The sequence below is a fragment of the Trichomycterus rosablanca genome, chromosome 16 (genome assembly GCF_030014385.1).
Source record: "Trichomycterus rosablanca isolate fTriRos1 chromosome 16, fTriRos1.hap1, whole genome shotgun sequence".
In the NCBI taxonomy this organism is placed as follows: Eukaryota; Metazoa; Chordata; class Actinopteri; order Siluriformes; family Trichomycteridae; genus Trichomycterus; species Trichomycterus rosablanca.
The window spans coordinates 19,632,553-19,655,044 of record NC_086003.1 but is presented as its reverse complement, the minus strand read 5'-3'; the positions used below and the strand labels follow the sequence as shown (position 1 = coordinate 19,655,044).

General features: G+C 37.9%; 2 protein-coding genes and 1 long non-coding RNA gene across 4 annotated transcripts; 2 read left to right on the top strand and 1 right to left on the bottom strand.

Moving 5' to 3' along the window:
* Positions 1 to 218: 218 nt before the first annotated feature.
* On the bottom strand, positions 219 to 13,363 carry taok1b (TAO kinase 1b). 2 transcript variants are annotated; one of them, XM_063011652.1, is made up of 20 exons: positions 12,842 to 13,363; positions 8,797 to 9,025; positions 8,049 to 8,120; positions 7,440 to 7,541; positions 7,252 to 7,297; positions 6,819 to 6,915; positions 6,181 to 6,294; positions 6,003 to 6,094; positions 5,806 to 5,899; positions 5,587 to 5,668; positions 4,928 to 5,095; positions 4,608 to 4,811; positions 4,093 to 4,230; positions 3,443 to 3,679; positions 3,102 to 3,230; positions 2,726 to 2,929; positions 2,383 to 2,622; positions 1,980 to 2,192; positions 1,097 to 1,279; positions 219 to 1,020 (listed from the first exon to the last, which is right to left on the bottom strand). In XM_063011652.1, the coding sequence occupies exons 2-20, from the start codon at positions 8,926 to 8,928 to the stop codon at positions 517 to 519; spliced, it is 3,051 nt and encodes a 1,016-aa protein (XP_062867722.1). In that variant the 5' UTR covers positions 8,929 to 9,025; positions 12,842 to 13,363; the 3' UTR covers positions 219 to 516. The 2 variants fall into 2 exon arrangements, with proteins under 2 accessions (XP_062867722.1, XP_062867723.1); XM_063011653.1 differs by lacking the exon at positions 12,842 to 13,363 and having other exon boundaries at positions 8,797 to 9,030.
* LOC134330494 (uncharacterized) lies at positions 11,066 to 15,584 on the top strand. Its single transcript, XR_010015009.1, has 3 exons — positions 11,066 to 11,108; positions 13,907 to 14,034; positions 15,510 to 15,584. It is a non-coding gene; the product is annotated as an uncharacterized LOC134330494 (long non-coding RNA).
* A 490-nt stretch (positions 15,585 to 16,074) lies between these two features.
* On the top strand, positions 16,075 to 20,853 carry LOC134330868 (organic solute transporter subunit alpha-like). The gene is made up of 8 exons (XM_063012139.1): positions 16,075 to 16,147; positions 16,590 to 16,741; positions 16,922 to 16,995; positions 17,160 to 17,318; positions 18,377 to 18,488; positions 18,935 to 19,081; positions 19,384 to 19,489; positions 20,565 to 20,853. The coding sequence occupies exons 1-8, from the start codon at positions 16,075 to 16,077 to the stop codon at positions 20,732 to 20,734; spliced, it is 993 nt and encodes a 330-aa protein (XP_062868209.1). The 3' UTR covers positions 20,735 to 20,853.
* Positions 20,854 to 22,492: the final 1,639 nt, after the last annotated feature.

Below are 22,492 nucleotides of genomic sequence, written 5' to 3'. Positions count from 1 at the left end.
CACACACTGGTTTCAAGTTAGCGTGTAAATTATAATGCAGAAAGCTTTCAACTATTTCTGCTTGGTCATTACAGACTACTTACGGGGTTACTGCAAATTCTGTTGGTGCATGGTACAACATCAGAAAGCTATTTGGTCACTAATATAGAGATGCTCTATATAAGGGTTGTGCATGTGATGTCCCTGCCCATAATCATTAGCACATTTAGGCAACACCATTCTCTCTGTCAAAGACATTTATAAACACACAATCCCTTTCCATTTTAATGCACTTCTTAAATGTTCCTAAGCTCAACTGTGCTTCACATACAGTATTTAGGGCAACCTGCTATAGGTAATGTTTGCTATTATAACTAATCTAAATGTGTCCTTAAATATAAGGTGCATAAATTTGGTGCCGTACTAAGTGTGGAAGAGCAAGCAAGCAAATTGCATTAAGGGCTCAGATTTTCCTCTGCGTCCCCTCTCTAATCCTGGTGTACCTCATGCTCCTCTGGGACAGTGTGGTGGGTGGTTTTATGTGTAGGACAGGTGCGAGCCATTGGAGATTTGAGAGGCGATGCTGGCGCTCCTGTTCATCCCCTGATCACCGTGACCCCCCGATGAGGTCCGGTGGCCAGCCTGAGGACTGTTCCGTGCCATGCCGCTACTACCGCTGGACCGCTGGCTTCCCCCAGGTCCATGGTGGCCCCAGGGAGCATGCCCGCTGTGCCCCCAGGGCTGCTGGGTAGAGCCACTCTGATTGACATGGTGCTGCTGATGATGGTGATAATGGCCCTGCTGGCCTCCCCAGTGTGTCCCGTGTGATCCAGCACCGTGTGGTGAGCCCCATGCACCCGGTGCCCCTGGAAAGCTATGGCTATGGCCATCGGATGAGGCCAGGTTGGACAGCACCATGTTGCTGAAGCCCAGACGCATACTCTCCGAGTCGAAGGCCTCAATCTCACGTGCCTGTCTCTCCAACAGGCTGCGGATCCGCTCCGAGCGCTCGTTCTGCAGCGTCACCATCTCCTCCTCAATCTGAGACAGAAAGGTCAAATTACTGCTCTGAATGTATCACAAAGGCAGAAAACAATGTACTCTGCTTCAGACGCACCTTCTGTTCCAGTAGGGCTCTGCGCAACGAGACCCTTTGCTCTAACTCTTTTCTCTCCCGGTCATGCTGTGCATCTGTCTGCATCTTGATCTTGCTTTGATATGCGTTCAGAAGCTCCAGCTCCTGCTGCAGCTGCATCTTCAGCACCTGACACTCTGCCTCCTGGGCCTCATCCAGTCGCAACTGTGGAGCAAGTGGATAACATAATGCAGCATTATAAAAAAGGTAACATAACAGAAAATACACCTAAAAGCCTGGATGAATTATCGAGCTTTTTAGAAACGAGCATGTGTATTGTGTTGGCCTTAAAGTAATCCCTTTTTTGAAAAAAACTGATAGTTAAAATGATCACATTTCCATAGAAAAGTATATTTTTATTCTGACTAGCGGCATTAAGAACCAAGCTGATTTTGAGTCAGAAAACAGGTTCAGCGCTAGTCAAGAGAATCTAGCTATGTCAGCTCTCCAATTACTAACTAAACTGGTAATGGTCTAGTATTGCTTGAACAAAAAAGAATACTTTATGAACTGTAACTGGTAAAAACTGAGATCCAACAAATAAATAATTGTCTGATCAAAGCTGTAAGTAAATAAAAAAAAGTTCATTTGAGGATATTTTAACAGCTAAAATGTGATATCTGGGATATTCATATTAGCAGTCTCAGCTCTGCTCTTACTAGAGGAACCAAAACATTGGCATATATGAATGTATTTTAGGCAACGTTAGAGACTTCAAACAATAAGCACTTTAATGTTGCTATGCTAGTGTTTCTTAACCAAAAATAATAATAATATTTAGCTTAGTGCCTCAGTTTTGATGTAGGACATGTTCTGGACATGTTATGTTAGCTAATGTTGTGTTTTTGTATTTCTTCTCACTTACAGCCTGTGTGGCGAGCATGTCATTAATGGAGTGGTCATACTGCTCAGCAAGACTAGCCAGTCTACGTGTCTGCTCCTCTTTAAGTCTTTTCAGCACAGCCTTGTGGTCTGACTTAGGTGTGGTCTCAAGCATGTGCGTTCGCAAAAGCTTGTACTGCCGTGTCTGGATCTTACATGTCTCCTGAAACTGCTTCTTGATCTGCAGCTCTTTGGGCTGCAAAAGAAAGGCAACACCAAAACGGTGAATGGCAGTACAAAAAACAAGGACAGCACAAGAACAAGAAGGAAAGAAAAACTGATTAAAAAAAGATGTCGATGTTGTGCAAGTAAGCATTTAGTTTCAATAAAATCTACTCATCTAACCAAAAAATGGATCAATTAAATCCTAACAGTGACCTGCCCACCTTTAGGCTCTTGGGCTGCTGGCGGATCTCCATGACATGCTTGCGACGGAGCTCTCTTTCTCTGCGCTTGTTGTACTCTAGCTGGTTGGTGAGCTCAGTCTGGTGCTGAAGGCGGATCAACTCTGATCTCATCTTGTGGATGGTGCTCAGCTGGCGTACTTCCAGCTCCTGCATGGACTCATGGTGTCGCAATAGCATGGCGTGCTCCAGGTCCTTCTGCGTCTGACGCTTATTCAGCTCCTGTGTTGAAGAAACGAACAAAATGAAAGATTTGTGACTAAAGTGCAGATTTCTTTTTTTTTTTTTTTTTTTTTAAAGTACTCTTGGTGAACTCTAAACGCACTTCTCGGACAAGGTCTTGTTCTACATTGTGTCTGGCAATAAGGATGCGGCGTTTAAAGCGGCGGCACTCAAGCTCCAAATACTGTCGCTGTCTGCGAAGTAGGTTGGCCTCCTCCTCAGCCTGAAAGTGCTGAATGTTTTCCTTTTGCTTAGACAGCCATTCCTGTTTCTCCTTCTTAGGTGTGGACTGGTTCTCATTCAGCTCCTAAGCACAAGCAAACACAGACAAGCACAAAATGCACAGATTAATATTACTCATTACAGGTGGAAAAAGTGAAATCTGTGTTCTAAAGACCAGCAACATTTGATATTATGTTACTTTTGTTTGTTTTTGGGGAAAATTTTGCTACTGATTTGCAAAACAAAAAAGGTGGAACCTCTTTTAGTTGCTCCTTGCGTAGTTTGTACTCTCGTTTCTGGGATTCAAGAAAGCTGCTCAGCTCTTTCTTTTGCTGGACCTGGATGTGCTGTTGGAACTTCTTTTCATCACTTGCAAATGACTTTGCCTTGAAAAACCAAAGCAAAATCATTTACAAATATGTAGGTAACATGTACATGTTATTACATCTATAAAACATTAAAGACAAAAAATTTAAGATGAACTGAATGAAACCCACAACGACAGAGAGAACATGCAACCACTCTCACAAACAGTCAATAAAGAAGAGAGTCAAACCACAGGGCCCATTCAGGTTTAACTAAGCCAACACATGCTTACATCTTTCTCCATGGCAGCTTGGTGTTTCTTAACTAGTTTCTCCATTTCAGCAGCAAAACTATTCCTCTGAGTCTCTAGCTCTTTGTCCAGTCTCAGTCTGTGTTCATCCATCTCAGACTTAAGCTTGTTCTCTAGGGCCATTAGATGCTTCTGGTGCTGCCGCCTCATTCGCTTATAGCCAGACATCTGCTCTCTCAGCTCAGAGTCCTGCTCATGTTCTTGCATCTGTCTTGTCACCTGATGGACAAAAGCCTAGTTACACCCTGAAGAAGTCTCTGAACCAAGTAAAGTAGGTGATATTAATTACAGTGAAGATTGCTATTAAAATACCCCCATCCTTTGTAATTTAACAATATCCCAATGTTATTACTTAATAAAAAAAGAAACTAACACTTTTTTTAGACAACGCCACAAGCTAACACAAGTTGCCCTCGGCTTGCTCAACAGGGGTTTTTGTATCTGTTGGTCCTGGATTTTGTAAAGTTGCTTTGAGACAATGTCTATTGTAAAAAGCACTATATAAATAAAGTTGAATTGACTAACCAGTGGCTGGGAACTGATTCGGGTTCTGTGCTCTTAGTGGGCAGTATGTTGTTCTGTCACTAAGAAACACATCATGGTACTGTGTTAAGGTACTAGTCATGACTTACCAGTGAGGCTGTGCGAATAGTGGCAAAGTGCTCGCGGTTGCGATGGTATTTGCGTGGTGCTGGCTGTGCAGGAGCTGCCTGAGCCTCAGGGTGGTGAACATGTGCCTCCTGGTCATCATGGTAAACCTCTTCTTCTTCCTGTCAAAATATACAATCGTCATCATACCTAATGTCTGTTTTCATGAGATGCACCATTTGTAATGTGGTAAGTTGTAAAACATGTTTAAACTTTTGAAAATAAAATTATGGCTGTAAATGCTGTATAAAAATTAGATTTGATCTTAATTTTCACATATATTCATTGCAAGTCTTAATATACAATGTCTTCTTTTATTACTTTTAGAACTGAACCAAGACCAAAGCTACAACCAAAAAAATCACTAATCACAGAAGGTTCAATTAAATGGGTAAAAATAGTTATTTGCATTCAAGAAACATTAGAGACTTGTTTTGAAAAGAGCAAGACACTGGGTATAGCACTGGGTATAGACTGAAATAAAATGATGTAAACATACCGGTTTGAGGTGTATGACGGAGCTATTGGACATGACTGTGTGGTCCCCCTCCATCAGGTCCAATTCACTCTTGTCATCTGCAGCATCTGCCAGGCTGTTTACAGAACTGCTTTGAGAACTGGCACTGATAGACATGCTAGGAATAGACTGGTTACTGCCCACACTGTTCACTGTACCCGTACGCCCAGGACCATGCTCCAGCTCCTGCGTGCATTCACACACAAAACACACACACAGCGTTTACAGAATAGTACTATTATCATAACACCTTACAGTGAAGGAATGTTTTATGGAATCGATACACAGTGTTGATGCCTGACCTCATCTCCTTCCTGAAGCTCAGTGACTGGACCATTTTGTTGGTCCTGAAAGATGATTTTCTTCATCTTGCGATACTGTAGGTTGTCCAGCTCCCGGACGGCATCCTTGGTCCGTGTAATTAAATCGATCAGGACAGTTTCTGGTCTCTCTCGCTGAACAAATGCATGCTGTGTGCACAGAATTAAGGTGATTTTTACTGTCATTAGATCCTCAACTTGACCCTGCCATGTGGGTCTGTCTACAGAATTTAGCTCTAAGAGTCCATCCAAACAAGTAGGCTAATTACATATCTTGACTCGGGGGTGAAAACTATATATAAAATTACATTCACACAAAAGATAGAAAACCATGATAATTTGGGCCATCATTATCAGTAGTAATAAAATCATACCATCCCAACCATAAGTACAAGAGTGTAAACAACAAATACAAGAGGCAGACCATTAATACAGTGAATAAAGAGTAATGCATAAAGAAATACAAAATGCTACAAAATTACATTTGCTAGAATTTTTACTTGTTTACAATACAGTGTCTCAAATTGTAACTTCTAATAATTACACAATCGCAGATTAATTAATACAAAGTACTGTTCAGTTACCACATTTTAGTTATATCCTAATTATATAATATATAATAAAGTAGAGCTAAAGGTCACCTGTAGCAGATCATCTGATTGTGGTCGGTCTTGAGGGATTTTCTGAAGGCAAGAGTCAACAAAATGTCTAAAGTAATCCGTCCTGGGAAATAGAAAACAAGATCAATAGGCTGTAAACTGAGTTATATTCAAAAGGTTTTTAACCTAAATAAACTGCCGGGACATTTTGGATGCCACAGACTAATGTTAATTGTTTGTTGATGTGCATTCCAGACTTACCATTCACTAGACTGCAGTGTTGGGCTCTCATTCTGTGCTATATGGTATAAGGCACTCATTGCATTCATGTTAAAGAGGGGGGGCTTCCTCTCAGCTGCAGAAAGAGGTAAAAACAATAGTAGAATTAATAACAATGACAAGGTTCATCCTCTAAACTCATAACAGACATGCATATTCAGTTTGGCTTTTAATCTCACCTAGTTCTATACAGGTAATCCCAAGTGACCAGACGTCTACTTTTCCTTCATACTGTCCCTCATCCATGGCTAAAATCACCTCAGGGGCCATCCTTAAATGAAAGAAAAAAAAAATTAAAACATGACCTATTGAATCGAAATACTGAGGCTGGTAAAATCAGACAGCCAGTCTGCTCACCAATATGGTGTCCCCACAAAGGAATTAGCTGGAGAAGCAATGGAGGCAGAACCAAAGTCTGCTAGCTTGACCTGTCCAGGCTCAGTCAGCAATATGTTCCCAGCTTTGATATCTCTGAGACAGGAAGAAAATGATTTAGAAGCTTAATTCAACACCACTAATGACACAGCATACATGGCAACCCAGAAGGGGCTCTGCACACCTGTAATTTTCCCCACACTTGTGTTTTACTGCAATAAGTAAGTTAAAATGAACTGAAAATGTTTTTACTGCATAGGTAAAGTTATTTGTTCAGTGGTGAGCTTTATTTTACAACTGTCAACTGTTTTCAGGATGGTCAGTTAATAAATAAGCCCAAAAGAATTCTCAAACAACAGTGCTGTGAAAACATTCTTCTATTTTTGCTAATTTGTCACATTTAAATGTTTCAGTAATTTGAATGTAAGGTAAGGACAAATAAAGCTAAAGACTAATTCAAAACTTATAAGCTACCCCCACCCCACCTCAAACCTAATAACTGGTTGTACCACCATATTTCATGATGCAACAAGATTAGTGCACCTGGTGTACTATGATCTCAAAGAGAATAATACAATCAGGAGACATGTATGCTTTAAATTAAAGTAGTATACACTTACCTGTGAATCATGTTATGAGAGTGAAGGTAGGCAAGCCCCTGCAAAGCACCATGGGTAATAGCTGCAATCTCCATTTCCTGAAGGGGCTTCTTGTGAACTGGAAATAAAAAAAGAAGTGCAGAGAATCTAACTGTAAAATTTAAGCAAAGCGTTTTTAAAGACATTAAACTAAATGTCTAAAAGAAATAAAAGAAAATCACCATTATAAGTAGAATATAAACATACAGAATTTTGTTACACATGGCCAGTAACACTTTAATTTTAGTCACTGTATAAAATCTGCAGTTTTTTTCTTTTGTTTTGTTCAAGTCCAATAGAGGTCTGTGTCATAACCATCAAGTAAGTTGACTGGGTGGTGAAGAAGTGTAATGCATCAGCCCTGATGAACTGTTAATATGTTTTTGTGTAGTCCTGTTCGAACTTAGCAGCTTACCTTCAAGGAGGTCGGAAGCTGAACCCAAACAGTACTCCATCACAAGCTAAAAAAATGAAGGATCAGACACTGCATATTAATCATAAAATTTGGGTTTTTAGGGCATTTAACACTTTTCGGGAATCTGCATATACAGAAGTGTGCAGGTGCTGTGAGAAAACAATAGGAAGACAAAAAGTCTGCCATACCCATGCTGTGTGCTCTCGGAGGTAGCATCCTTTATACTCTATGCTGTTGGGGTGTTGTATTCTCTGGAGAAATTTTACTTCTTTAATAATATCCTGCCATTTCTAGAATGAAATGAGGAGAAATGTTTGCTATTAAGATCTTTCATTTTAATACACCAAAACTTTGCTAATGATGAACAGTAAATAGCCTCTTCACTTTACCCAGATGTTAGATCAGATTTCTACTTTAATGCCCCAATGGAAGCAAGTCATACTGGCCCTGAACATCTTAATAATTGGCCAACATTTTATACCTGATTATATTTTTTCCACTGTATACAAAAGCATTTCCCCTACATTTTTCAGAAAAAAAAGTAAAATAAAAATATGACCACCCAAAAAATTTACATGCTAATGTCTATTTCATAACAACTGTGAATGTCTGAATGAAACTGGTAGCAGATGGCACAGGACTCCTCATGATGTTTTGTGGAATCCACGTGGTATGTTTTGGTATGGTGTTTTGAATCTAGAGTGTCTGTATGTCTGTTTGTCTAAGTGTTTGCCTGGAGCCTTCAGTCATGTTTTAATTTGCCTGACATGACAGTAACAGAAATCAAAATAATTAACCTCATTGGCCTGCTTTCCACTGTAGGACATCTTCTTAATGGCCACCACCTCAGCGGTCCGCACATCACGTGCCTGTAGCCAGAAACACAGATAAAACATCAGGAAACTAGACAGCTTCACATACTGAACAAAAAATTACAAGATTTCTGGCTTTATAAGAATACTAAAAACATCTTTACTGAAATACATTTTAAAACACGTATGTGTTTAAAAGAATCTAGTAAAACAACGTTTCAAAAAGGGAAATTCACAATATACCATAATTACAGAATAAAATTGTAATAAACAACACGTTTTAAATTCAGCTAATATTCAGTCTTTTTTTCTTTCAGCAATTCCCATACCTAGGGATCACCACAGCAGGTCACTCCAGCACTTCGCAGCTACAGCTACATTGTTCTTTCATCTACTTTAATTTTCAGTCTTACAGAGGTGATCAGGTACCAGCAAAACTCTTTGGTTTGTTAAACACAATAGTGGTAAATCTATTGAAATGCAGGGCTGCTTTTGGCCTTACTAGTGAAGTAATCATGCCCATGCAAGACACTTGGACCTTTTTGCTGGGTTTACGGACTATTAATAATAAATTGAATTCAAGTATGACTGAACTGCAGCACTACACAGAAGATTTTATTTTACAGTATAATGATTGGTAAGGTTGTTGCAGCAAACTGTCAGACAGTATTTTGCAGTTCACAGCTGACACACTATGAAAGATAAGCTTTAGTGACTTCTGACTGCTACTTACAAAATACACAGCTCCGAAGCTGCCATGGCCAATCTCGCGCAGGTCAGAGAAAAGCTTCTCGGGGTCTTCTCTGAAGAAGAGCTCTGCGATGTCTGGGTCCTTGAGGCTACCTGCCCGGCTGGTGGAGGGCATGCTGCGCTCACAGGGGACTATCTGGCTGTGCGACTATGACGCGCAGGCCCCCTTTGATGACTCATCTGCCAGAGAGTGGCAGCATACGCATTAGGACCTGTGGCACATACACACACTATTACACACAGCCACTTTCACACACACAGAATAGCTATCTAATAAATTGATACTTTAAAATTTGCATGAAGCATTTCTTCCCAAGTAAACACAGCAGAACAGGGAAAATAAGTGGGCTGTACATCTCAAAAAACTGTAAATGCTAATAAAGACTTTAGTAATAAACAAATAAACACACATCAGGTGAAATGAAAATCCTGCTGCTGAGTCTAGCGTGCAGAAAGAAACAGCAAAGTGAAGGAATGATACCAGGTAGCTTCTTCATGCAGCTCAGTGGTCTGAGTGCAGCAGAGTTTAATCTTTATTAGATAATCCTCAAGAGGGCAGTCGTTTCTGGAAGGACGCAGACAACATGGTACTTATAATCCTCTAACTCTTGAAAGTTGACCTTACACCAATCCTACTAACCTGTCCTTTCCCATACCTGCTGCAAATGCAACAGCACAAATAGATCAGTTGAGCTGACTGTTAACATCAGAGTAACCAGATCTATTTAATGTTTAGCTTCAGTGGCATTCGGCACAGCAAACTGCCTAAAAAGCTGTGGTTTTTATTAAAAAAAAAGCTGTGGTAATTATATAAAATAATATAATTAAATCTTTAAATTCATACAAATGATAAAATGAAGCCTACTTTGCTGGGGCATGTATTCTGGCGGCAGCAGTATGGCACAAGTATGCCTTCTGTTCTGGTGAATTAGGCACACTTTTAATGGTTGACTGACCGTGGTAGTTTTTTCAGTCAATTATTTCCACCTTGGTGCACATTGTTTTTTGAATCTGTTAAATTTTACTGCACTCACTGCTGCATTATTTATAGAGACCTGTTTAACAAACACATGGGTCAATTATTATACGAAGCTCCGAAACAACTTATAAACAAGCTTGGCAATAAACATGAAGTCAGGTGTTTGAATTCCTATAGTCAGTTGGAGAATGTGGGTTGCAGAAGTGATGTGCCCTATAAAAACAAACGTGTTAATGTTAATCATGTCTAAACTAAAACTAGTTTCAGAAGGAGCTTAAAAAACACCTAATGCTGAAAATAACTTTTTTTTTTTTTTTTTTTTTTACAGGTACAGGTTTTCATTAATCCTCAGTCAGACCAACTCTACAATTTCAGTTTAGCAAAAGTCCACCTGAATGATTCTTGGTATATCAACAAATGCTGGCAGAACTCAGTAAAAATGTTAACTGTTTATTAAAAAAATATTTATTTATTTGTAGTAGGCTTAGAAAAAACTGTAAGAAATCTGAATTCAATAGATTTGAAGTTCGACAGTGAAAGAGATTTGACTACCCTTATTTCCAGATTGCTAAGCAAAACCAAATTCATGATCAAGTCTTTATTAGGAATGTCCTTTTACAGATAACCTCTACAATGATAGCAGGACTGTGTTGTGTATTTTTATTTTTGATATAAATACAATATAAGTTCAATCTATGACAGTACTTATATAATGATTCTGTCTTTATTTATATACAATCTATAGGTCAAAGTGACCCTAAGTGTTGAAATACTGCCAGTACACCCTTCTATATATCCAATTGCAGATCAGGTGTACTTTAAATCTGTGAAAGAGGAACATTAAATAAACTAATGTAGTTTCCTGTTTTTCATGTGTTTTAGGGATCTGGAGTTTTTCTGTTAAATAACCAAACATAAAGGGAGTCATGTGAGTAAATCCTTCGAACTGCTTACTGTATTTGATAGCCAAAATCAACTTACTTTAGTAGTTATGACTACAAGCACCCAATAATGATAAAAGCAACAAACTAAACCTTGCAAGACTGCAGGGAGCTCAAATAAAATGTAAGTTTTACAAGCTGTAGTTATGTAGAAGTTCAGGTTAATCATTTAGCATTCTTTTGCTCCAGTGACTAACCACCCATGGAGGCATCTCAGAAATCTGTGGTATTCTGCTCAAACATACACATATGCACACATTTACACTAGGACTCAACTTAAACTGGCGTACGTTTAATTGCAGGATTCTTCTTTCATGCTTCAAAGTAAATCACTCAAACTCCACTGCATAACCAACAATCTTAATACAAAAGAAGGTAAACATTATACACACTGATACCATAGTCTACGGTCATATACATGTATAAGAGAAATCTGACATATTTAAAGAATACAATTACTAAGCATGTGGTGATGGCATTTTTAAGTGTCTGATACAATAGCTCAGAGCTCAACCAAAATGTAAGATGCTTTAGTTCTTTATGATAGTTTGAAGTCAATATTTTTATCATATACAAACACACACATTTATCCTGCATTGTGTGAACTGTACTTTGAGAAAAATGACATGATTAGTGATTAAAGATGCTACCAATTTCTTGCTTCCTTGAGCACTTAAGTAATCATGCCCAATAAAATTTTTAATATCAGACAGAGACACCAAAAACAATTAGTAGTAGAAGTTTTAAACAAAACATTAAATTCACAGTGTGTAAATTTAACATTCCAGGATGCAATTTGGGACATGCAGGTGACTGTGTAATAAAAACAGAAAGACAGCTAGGCTTAAATGATTTATAAAGTTATGCAGGAATTACAGATACTGTGCAGGATAGCTAAAATCCCACACTGAAAATGAAGGCCCTGTCAGATTTTACATCTTATAGCCCATCACCATGTTCATTTCTATCTGTTTTGTTAAAAGCAGAATTGTATTAAGCAGAATAGTTTGTAATCGAGTCTTCTTTCAAGTTGAATAATTGTTCATCTTGAAACAAAACCATAAGGAAAGTATCTTCCTGCTTTATTACATGACTGGGCCAGCACCCTAAAACAGTCATCACAAAATAGTGCACTATGTAGTAAGCGCAGTTGTAGCTTAGTGGTTTGGGTGCTGGACTAGTAACCAAAAGGTCGCCGGTTCAAGCCACACCTCTGCCAGGTTGCCACTGTTGGGCCCTTAAGCACCTTAACCCTCAATTGCCCAAAAAGTCGCTTTGGATAAAGGCGTTAACGAAATGCCAATGAAATTTAGTATGCAAGCGCAACCACACTAACAAACATTGCATGTTGCCATTTTATATACACTTTCTTCTGCCCTTATGAGAACTTTGCTGTGCCAATAGAGCTTTGATCATCCTAATATGGCCCTAATAAAATAAGATATGCTGTCTACATGTCCATTTGAATAATAAGATCACAGCCAGAACCCTTTCTACGAATTATTATCAGGGATTGTAACAATCAAAAAATAAAACTGGGCAAGCATGTTGGAGTACATACACATTTACTAACCAGACTAATTTTTGAATTCATGGGTTGTTTACTGCTGAGTAAACTGTTGGGAATCTTAAAACCCACCTTTACAAAAAAAAAAAAACACCTTTACACAATGAACAAGAACCGAGAGAAACCTGTAATGACCGGTTTTAGGAGTGTTTATCAGCAGAGGAACTAGACATAACCCATACTCTTACTAAACAAGAAGGAAAACTAACAGGAAACGATCAAATACAGAAAACTGTAAGAGAAAAACTGGAATATAAGACAGACAGTCGGATTAGTAACTGTTACTAACCTTTACAAATAGTTTGTTGAAAGGACAACATTATTGCCTTGGCTGGTAATCAGTTATATCAAGGCAGCGTTTCAGACCGCACACTGCAATGTAAATATACATGAAATACCGTTTAGGACGGTCGAGTGCGGTTTGAGACCTGCTATTAGCATGCTAGCAATTCAATGAATTTTACAAGCTAACACAGGCAGCATTTGACTTAACGGTTATTTTAAAAACAAGCAAATATTTTATACATTTGAATACGCTTACCTTTACAACAGGCCAGTTTGAAAAGAAACAGGACCTCAGCCAGAATGCTAGCTCGCCTAGCGTGCTAGCCAGTAACGCAGTACGATGTAGTGCTGTGAGGAACAGAGTGCAGTTGAAGTGCAGCACAGATTGAGCTCAAAACTGGATGACTTTTACTCCTTCGGCTTTTCCAGTCATTTAAATTAGATTGTCAGAAACCAGAGGGATTTATTCTGTTTCACTTGACAATTTTAAGCGACGTTACAACCTGTTAAAGCCGAAAAACTAACGATGAATGCAAAAGCTAACTCCCCACTCCCAGTGACTTCCAAAAGATGGCGGCGAGTAACGTTAGTTTTCACCTCCTTCTTCCCTCCGTGACAACACAGCAGTAATACTGAGGCTTGAGAACTAACAACATTATAACTGTCCAAAACCCTCCGAACTGACACAGCCAAGCTGTCATGACCCAAGAATCTTAATGTCAAACATTCCTTCTTGCGGAGCGACTGTTTTACACTCCGAGGCCGGACTCTGATTTTCTATCTTCCTCACTTTCTCTGCCCACAGTTCCAATGCCAACCGCTAAGCGGCGCCCAAACGCAAACACAGAACAGCGTCTGTCTGCATGTCCAAAGCACAGCTTGTTTACTTTGTAGGCCTAGTGAACTATTTGAAACTATTTGACTTCACAACGTGTCCATTACACAATGTACTATTTACGCCATGTTTACTATTGAGTGCATTTATTTTGTATAAGCCTCTTTGGCAGCATCTACAGCTGTAAGTCTTCTTGGCTACAATTCTAAAAGCTTTGCATACCTGGATTTGGGCCGTTTATCCCATTGTTCGTAGCAGATCCTCTCAAGCTCTGTCAGATCGCATGGTATTATCATTTGTGAACTGTCATCTTCAGGTCGCTTCACAGCTGTTTAACTGGGTTTAAGCCTAGACATTTGGTGAGTCACCCAAGTACATTTAGAAACTCGCCCTGAAGACACCCCATTGTGATTTTGACTGTATACGTCAGGTCATTGTAATGTTGAAAGTGAACTGTTGCCCCAGTCAGATTGTTTTTTTTCACAGATCTTCATGGATTTGCCTGCATTTATCTGTCCGGCAATTCTTACCAGTCACTCTGTTCCTGCTGCTATGAAGCACCCCCATAGCCTGATGTTGCCACCACCATGTTTCATCAGATGGATAGTAGACAGGTGACATGCAGTGCTAGTTTTTTTGCCAGACATTGTTTTTGCAGTTCTGTCCAAGAGTTAAACCAGAGAAACTTTAATCATGCTGAGTGTATTTGGGTCTCATACTGCAATGGCACTAAAGTGGTAATGACACCGTGGTAGTGGTTTACTTTTGTTGTACTTCATGTGCTTTAACCAAGAAAAATGAACACTAGCAATTTCCTGTGACCAGTATGTGTCCACCGATAAAAGACTAGAGAAAGATTAGCACCTGTTATCCACAAAACATAGCTCCAGTTTCTAATTGTACACCAACAGTAGGTGCTAACAGGGTGTGTGTTCCTAAAAAAGTTCAGTAAGTTTAAACAGTTATCAAAATACCAACATCACTGCTGCACCCAATACACTCATAACAGTATAACACTATCATATTATTACCATCTTAGTGTCATTAGATGTTCTAACTGATCTACTGAAGATTGTATAGTACATTTGAAAAGTAGTTTAATATGTACATTTGTTTCTCCCCAATCTCAGTAGTAATTACAACTTCTTTTCCACGTTTCGTCAAGAAATTAGGAAACATGCCTTATATGTACATTTTACCACTAATGAATGTGGATTCTAGTGTAATAAAGACAGTAATAAAGGCGTTCTAGGCAACCATTAACAGCCATTAAATTGTGATAGGAGAAGTATGGTATGAGTATAGGCTATTATGATTCATTCTGGGGTCAGTGGCCTTAGTGGTAAAGACTTCTATTTTTTGTAGTGGTTTTGGGCTGGTATAAGTTCATGTTCTATCCAAATTCTAGCTTATACTATATGCATATATATAGTTAATTATTTGTTTAAAAGTTTAACATTGAATATTAACATTTATTTAAAAACATAAATACTAAACTGGTTGTAAGTATGATTTCTATGTTGGAAGCACCTATTGCTTTCCATAGGTTAATTTACGCGCAAATCAAAGGATCATTTGATTGAAATCCAATGATTACATACAATTTTGAGAAGATTGTCGTACAATTTTGAGAAGTGTCCAATCCGTTCCAGTTCTGTGTGGAATGCCAAAAGATGTGACTCTACTCTCATGTTTTTGTATTGATCCAACAAAAACAAATTTTGTAAACAAAATAAATAAACATGTGAATACTAAAGCACTTGTAACCGCAACAAAAAGTGGTGCGTTTTCTGGCCTTGACTATACTTATTGGTTATTCACATCTAATATATCTTACACACATCGAATTTTATAGGTCTCCTTTTCATATGCATACACTTCTCTGGCATTCATACATTTACAAATAAATGACACTGATGCAAAGCATTTGTTCATAAAAACAACTACATTGTCCTCCTTTTAAAGGAAATCTGCTAAAACAAAGTTTTAGGCTAGATGGGTACACCCAATCAGCAAGCTTTATCAAATTATGTCCTTTACTGTCAGTAGATGTTTAGATTGCTAGGAATAACAGTGGCTTACTGCACAGGTCAAGGAGAAGTGATGAAAAACCAACAGAAGAAAACAGCATGCCAAGTTTTCTCTGAAACATGACCTTGAGCTGAAAGAACCTCTAAGAGAATATACTATGCCATTAAACTTTGAAGTGAACATTCATGCCATGCAATAAATCTGCATTTTTATACTTCCACATGAGGCCTTTATTACCACCAACACTATCAACTATTAAGAGTCTTTTCAAAGTTCACATCTTGGTGATGAGTCACCTGCCTGAAACATTAACCCAAGGGTTTTTTAAGGAAACAATGTAACCACTAGGCATGAAACAAAACCTCTTAAAATTATTGCTAATTCTGTATAGTAAAACTGGACAATAACCATATAGATGAGCCCTGCATTCACTATTGTGCCTTTATTGGACGAGTCACTGACATCCAAGCAATGAGGAGGAGTTTTCCAGGATTTTTTATGTCCTAACAACTAGATAGTTCAGCACTTTTTTTTTTACCAAGAGTCACAGAAGCTTTTACTCCCAGACCTGGAGCTGTTCACTGGAACACCCCAATTTAATTTAGTGAGTTTAAGTTTTAGAAATGGATCAGTTGAATAGAACTATAGATCCTGCATGCTTGGGTGAGCCACCTCTAGCTATAGACGTCATTAATGGTAAGTGTTTTTATTGTTTATCTGAGTTCATGATAAGCGATCAAGTGGTTTTGCTTATAACTTATCTGAAAAATCATGGCAAGAAATTGTCATACTATCATGTTATCATTAAGTCTCAAGTTTACCTGATTTATAATCCAACACTAAACAAGATTAATGTAGTCTTTTTCTCTTTAAAAAAAGATATGGCTTATATACAATTCTGTAAAAACAGCTTCCCTTTGTTTTTGTATATTTGTCACACTTAATGATTTTAGATCATTAATAAAAATGATATTACTTAGTGCTGTTAATATTAATAGTAATAATAATAATAATAATAATAATGACTGAACTAATCTTACAGACCTATATAATTTATCAAGCCTGATAATATTCCATGACTGAAGTTGACATACTCAATTTATACATCAGAACAAACAAAAACTATTTTTTTCCACAGAGCTGGATATTTTCGATGTCGCTTTGTATTCAATTCTGACATTTATGGCCACAGTATCACTAGTATTGTATTTGGAGGAGTGTGTTTATGTGTACAAAAATGTACCCTCACCAAAGAAGACCACCATCATATGGGTCAATGGTGCTGCACCAGTAAGACTTCTTAAAATAAAATTGTGCATAATACACATTTTTAATTCATTTCACCTAAACTAACAAATTGTAACACAATCAAGTATATATATTTATACATATGCTATATTGTATATTAAGACAGCCTGTATTGTGATTTGGTAATACTATACATGCAATTTATCTTTGTATCCCATGCAGGTTATTGCTACAATGTCCTGTCTTGGAATGTGGATCCCTAGAGCTACTATGTTTACAGATATGACCTCTAACTCGTAAGAAAATCACTGAAAATCACTCTCATTAACTGGTCACTTACCTGTAGCATGTAATACGTAATTTTCAATACATAGAAGTGCAGAGGATGGTAAAATGTTAAATATTACTTTTATGTACCCATGTGCACACTAATTTGAGTGTCACCCTATCCTGTCTCTAGGTACTTTGCAGTAGTGGTCTACAAGGTCCTGATCCTCATGATTGAGGAGTGTGGAGGAGAAAAAGCTTTCCTGAAGTACTCAGCAGCACATACATTTAAAATCAACACAGGACCATGCTGCTGCTACTGCGCATGTTTACCTCGGGTACATATTACACGGTAAAATAGCCAGCTCTCATTAACAATTTATACCAAAACAGTTAAATATTTGCATTGGGAATTTCTTTACTGTTACTCAGGTGGTGCAGCAGTAAAAACACACTAGCACACCAGAGCTGACATTTTGAACTTGTCAGTTTGAAACTCAGCTCTGCCATCTGGCTGGGCTGGGCGCCTACATGAACAACGATTGGCTGTTGTTCATGCAGGGTGGGAGCTGGACAGGGAACTCCTCATAACTGAGGCAATCATGACCTATGCTGACTGATTGATGGCTCCTGCACAGAGTCGAGGGATAATGCGTTGATCAGCGTGTGGCTCTCCGTACACAAAGCTGATTCGCATATAAACTCGCCTCGTGCAGGTGAAAAGATGCAGTCAGCTACTGCACACGTGTCGAAGGGGGCGTGTGTTAGTCTCGCTCTCCTCAATCAGGGCCGGGATCAGCATCAGCAGAGAGAAAGCGTAATGCAATTGGGTAACTGGATATGCTAAAACTCAAGAGAAAAAGGGGAGAAAATGCATAAACAAAAATATTTAAAAAATTTTTTATTTTTGTGGATCAGAAAATACAAATTAATCATTACAAACTATTATTTATTAGAACAATTTATATAAAAAAATTATTTTGGGGTACAGTTGACAGTGTAAAAATATTTGCAATAATATAAAAAATTGAGAGGCAGAAGTATTAAAAGTAATCTAATAAATATGCACTCATTATCAGAGAACATCAGAGGAATATAAAAGTATTTCATTTGCTTAGTAAATACAGTTAGTAAACACTACCTTTGAATCAAACTATTAAAAAATAAAAACATGTCTGCAAATATTAATGTACAGTTTCTATATAGCAGAACAACTAAACAAACAACAGGGGAAAAACGAAGGTGTGACTTGCAAAATTAGGACACAATAATGTCACCCTAATAAGTCAGCCTGCAGATGCTATTTGTTTGCATCTAAGAGTCTTTTATAAAACCTGAGTTGTAAGAAGTTGAATGTTCACAAATGCTTTGCTAATGAGATGCTGTACTAACCCCATTTATATTGTCTAGACGCATGCTGTTCCTGTTAAAGCTGGGTTCTCTTCAATATGCCATTATGAAGACTGTTCTCTCCATCTTTGCTGTTGTCTTATGGACCAATGGAAATTTTGATCTTTCTGATGTATGTAAAATTACTACCCTTTACACAAACATATAATACATCCATACATAAGCAATGGGCTCTTTAGAGGTCTATTCTGTGGTAACTTTGTCATTCTGTTAAAAATGGAACTTTGGTATGGTGGTATGTACAACACACATACTGTACATATACTGATAATCTGTGCACTTTTTCACATTGTGAATAAAAAAGAAAACAACTCTAGTTACTACCTACATATCTATAACAAGAGGTACAGAACAATACAGGGGTAACAGTCAGTAATTGTATACCCACAAAGTGCATCTATATGTTAGATGTAGCTCATAAAATGACCAACATGTTTAAGATGTGTGTTCTAAGTAAGGTACTTGGTAGGTACATGCCTCCAATAAGAGTATGTCAATATTTTCTGAAATAATGTATATGTGTACATATAAGCATTGTTTATCTGTATTTCTACTCAGCTAGAGATAACAGGAGCTGCAATCTGGATTAATCCATTCATAGGAGTCCTGACTATTATATCATTATGGCCTGTAGGCATTATGTTCATGAATATTAAAAGTCAACTTCGCAGCATCAAGATGGTCCCAAAATATTCAATGTATCAGGTCAGTTATTCTATACTTTAGAATCAAATTTTTTAATCAAATTACCTTTAGCTATAGTGAAAAGGTTGAATAACATGTAACATACTGTTAATGCACCCATACCAGTTTGGCTGCAACAGTAAGACAGTATACTTTCATTAGTCGTAGTGTTTTAGGTAGCAGTAGACTTACCACTTTTCTGATTTAATCTAATCTGTTCTTAAAGAAGTATTAATACTTTTAAATATGTTAGATGCAACTATTTAGATACATATTTAGAATATTTTAATAAATTATTTAACAACTACACATTGTGATTTTAGCTGGTCCTAGTTCTGAGTCAGTTGCAGTCAGCCATTATTAATATCCTGGCTCTTGATGGCACTATAGCCTGTTCACCACCCTTCTCTTCTGCTGCCAGAGGATCTAGTAAGTGTCCAATTTTTTTCTTGCTCTGTCACTATTACTGTTTACATGGGATCACATATTAAAATGTAAAGTCATTTAAAAAGCAACATTTTTATAAACATTTTTAACTTTATAAAACACATAAGAATCAATTACAGCCAAGGTTGGAAAACAGTTGTAAAAAAGTTTCTAAAGTATTGAGGTAATGAGGTGAGATTGGAGGTGTGGGTTGTAGTGGCATCTGCTCTGCCCTAGAAAATTACAGAAACTTTAAGGAAAAGCACAAAAACCAGTAAAGCAGGAAATAAACTGCAAATCATTTTAATGATGCAGGTGTTCAAGCCACTATGAGACAAATGTCTCATAGAGAACAATATGAATTGTTTAATACTTAATACTCAATACTTAAGAATACTTAAGAAAGAATCTAAGGCTAACAAAAGAACACCACAGAAATCTTAAGAACTTACTGTGTCTGCGTGTATATTATAAAGAAAACTCAACAAACTGGTATATGTATACCACAGTAGAAAGATTTTAAAATAACCACCTTTACACCGTTTCAGTTGCAACGTCATGTGGAAAAATTAGAACTTTGGAGACAAAAAGAGCATCACACACAAACACTAAAACTTTATTCTAACTATGAAACATAGTGGAGAAAGTTTAGTGGGTTTGGGCTGCCCCAAAGGATTTCTTGTCATTTTTACAAAATAATTTGAGAGAAGATGTATGTTGCACAATAAATGATGAATGATGGTTGAGCAATTATGTTTTGAACTGAAGTGTAGCATACCTAATAAGGTCTATTTATACAAGAAATCAATTAAACTCCTCCTCAATGTTGTACAAGTCTGATCAGCAGTTACAAGAAACCTTACTGCTGCTAAAAAAGGCTCTATAAAGAGTCTATTAGGTTTTTATACATTTTAAAACTGAAATGCGAATGAATTAAGCAATGTGTGAGTGGTCACTGGTGTGATTAATGTGACAAACATTTATTTGATGTATTATATAGTATTCCTATATTTTATGTTCTTTTCTCAAAATATCTGGTGTTAAAATACATTCCTTTAAACATTTACTTTTCTATTAGTGTTTAGTCAGCAGCTAATGATTACAGAGATGTTTATCATTACCCTGGTGACCCGAATGCTGTACAGACGCACATATGACCCTGTAACCCTGGACCCCCATGAGAACGACAATGAGCAGAACACTAAGATCAACCTAAACACAACTTCAGGCCAGGAGCATGCAGTCTGATAGAAAAGCAAAATGTGTTTATAAATCTTTGTGCATTTGAATTTGTATAAACCACTTTTTTATTTATGTACTTTTTACAGTACAGACCAATGCATCAAATAATAAAAAGAGAAAACTTCCATGGCATGTCTTTTTAAAATGTTTGCGATATACGTGCAATATATATTCGGGCAATAGTTAGTATGCAGTATATGCTAAGTCAGTGTGCAGTTGTGGCAATTTGTAGTATTCCATAAGGGTGGGCGGATTGATAAAAATATCGATATTATCGATACCAACGTTGGTATTGGAATCGGATCGATACTAGTGTGATGGGATCGATACTTTAGTTTTACCTTTTCTCCGCAAAATTCAGTACATTTCTCCCGTTTCATCAGAAAGTAAAGATCATGTCTGTACATACAGTAGCAGCTCCTCTCACATCTTACATGCTCACCTCACCTCACTCCTCCCCTCCTGCTCTGCTGTGTTTTGTTGTGGTACCGTCACTTTATGTTGTTAAAATCCTAAAAGACATCGGTACATTGGTAGGCATTGGAAGACTGTAAGTTTTTGAATAGTTTGCTTTGCACATACAGAAATAGGGGCAATTTTATGTAAATAATAGTGTAAACTATACGTACGTAAAGTACGGACGCACCTTACGCACTTTGCGCACCTTACGCCAATGACTCGGAGCATGCGTAGTGAGGCTCTCATTCCGTCTGCGCATGCGTAGTGAGGCTCTTACACTAGTGTTTGTGTTTTGGTGAATGAGAGCTCTTTTCTTTTGACTTTGTGCTTATAAATATCAACAGAATAGCATCTATTTATATTTTAAATTAACAAGGATATATGTATTCAGTCATTATTAAAATTTTATTTATTTATTTACCCAGCAAACACAACTACGAGTTATCCGCTTGGTGGTGATAGATACTTTACTTATCTCAGACTCAGACTCAGACTCAGCTTTATTGTCATTCAACCATGTACATGATAGAACGAAATACAGTTTCCCAGGTCTCGGTGTGTGTGACATGAAGAAAATAAAATAGAATAAAATATAGAATAATATAGAATAAACTAAGATAAGTAATAAAAATTTAGAACAAACTGAGAAACTAAAAAAGAGTACAAGTACAAAGTTTACAAGTATTGCACAACAACTGCAGCAGCTTATGTTTACTAAAGTGCATGATTGCAAAAGGTGTAGCAGCAAAAACTAGTAGCAACAATCCCAAGATTGTCAAAGTGACAGTGTGCCAGTTGTGTCCAGTATGGTAGTTTGTGTTGATAAGATGTTCAGTATATGGGGAGTAGAAGAGTTCAACAGTCTGACTGCATCCGGGTAGAAGCTGTTTTTCAGTCTAGATGTTTTTACCTGGATGCAGCGCAGCCTCCTTCCGCAGGGAAGGGGGGTGAAAAGTCCATGTGCGGGGTGGGTGGGGTCACGGAGGATGCAGGTGGCTCTTTCCCTACATCTGGTTGTGTAAATGTCACTGATGGGTGGTAGACTGCATCCGATTGTCCTCTGTGCAGACTTAACCACTCTCTGCAGCGCCTCCTTCTCTGCCACAGTGCAGCCAGAATACCACACAGTGAGGCAGGTGGTCAGGGTGCTCTCCACCACACAGCTGTAGAAGGACCTGAGGATGTCTGTGTGAAGACCTGCCCTCCTCAGCTTCCTCAGGAAATACAAGCGTTGGTTGGCTTTCTTTGTGACAGCTGTGATGTTGGTGCGCCAGGTGAGTGTGTCGGTCAGGTGTACCCCGAGGT

Bases quoted from the DNA above. Each gene is read 5' to 3' on its own strand.
- taok1b (XM_063011652.1), bottom strand. From the start codon at position 8,928: ATGCCCTCCACCAGCCGGGCAGGTAGCCTCAAGGACCCAGACATCGCA. The intron at 3,231-3,442 runs GTAAGCATGTGT...TGGTTTTTCAAG, and splicing joins AAGCTGCCATGGAGAAAGAT to GCAAAGTCATTTGCAAGTGA. The intron at 1,021-1,096 runs GTGCGTCTGAAG...TTTCTGTCTCAG, and splicing joins GAGCCCTACTGGAACAGAAG to ATTGAGGAGGAGATGGTGAC.
- LOC134330868 (XM_063012139.1), top strand. From the start codon at position 16,075: ATGGATCAGTTGAATAGAACTATAGATCCTGCATGCTTGGGTGAGCCA. The intron at 16,148-16,589 runs GTAAGTGTTTTT...TTTTTTCCACAG, and splicing joins AGCTATAGACGTCATTAATG to AGCTGGATATTTTCGATGTC. The intron at 18,489-18,934 runs GTATGTAAAATT...ATTTCTACTCAG, and splicing joins GAAATTTTGATCTTTCTGAT to CTAGAGATAACAGGAGCTGC.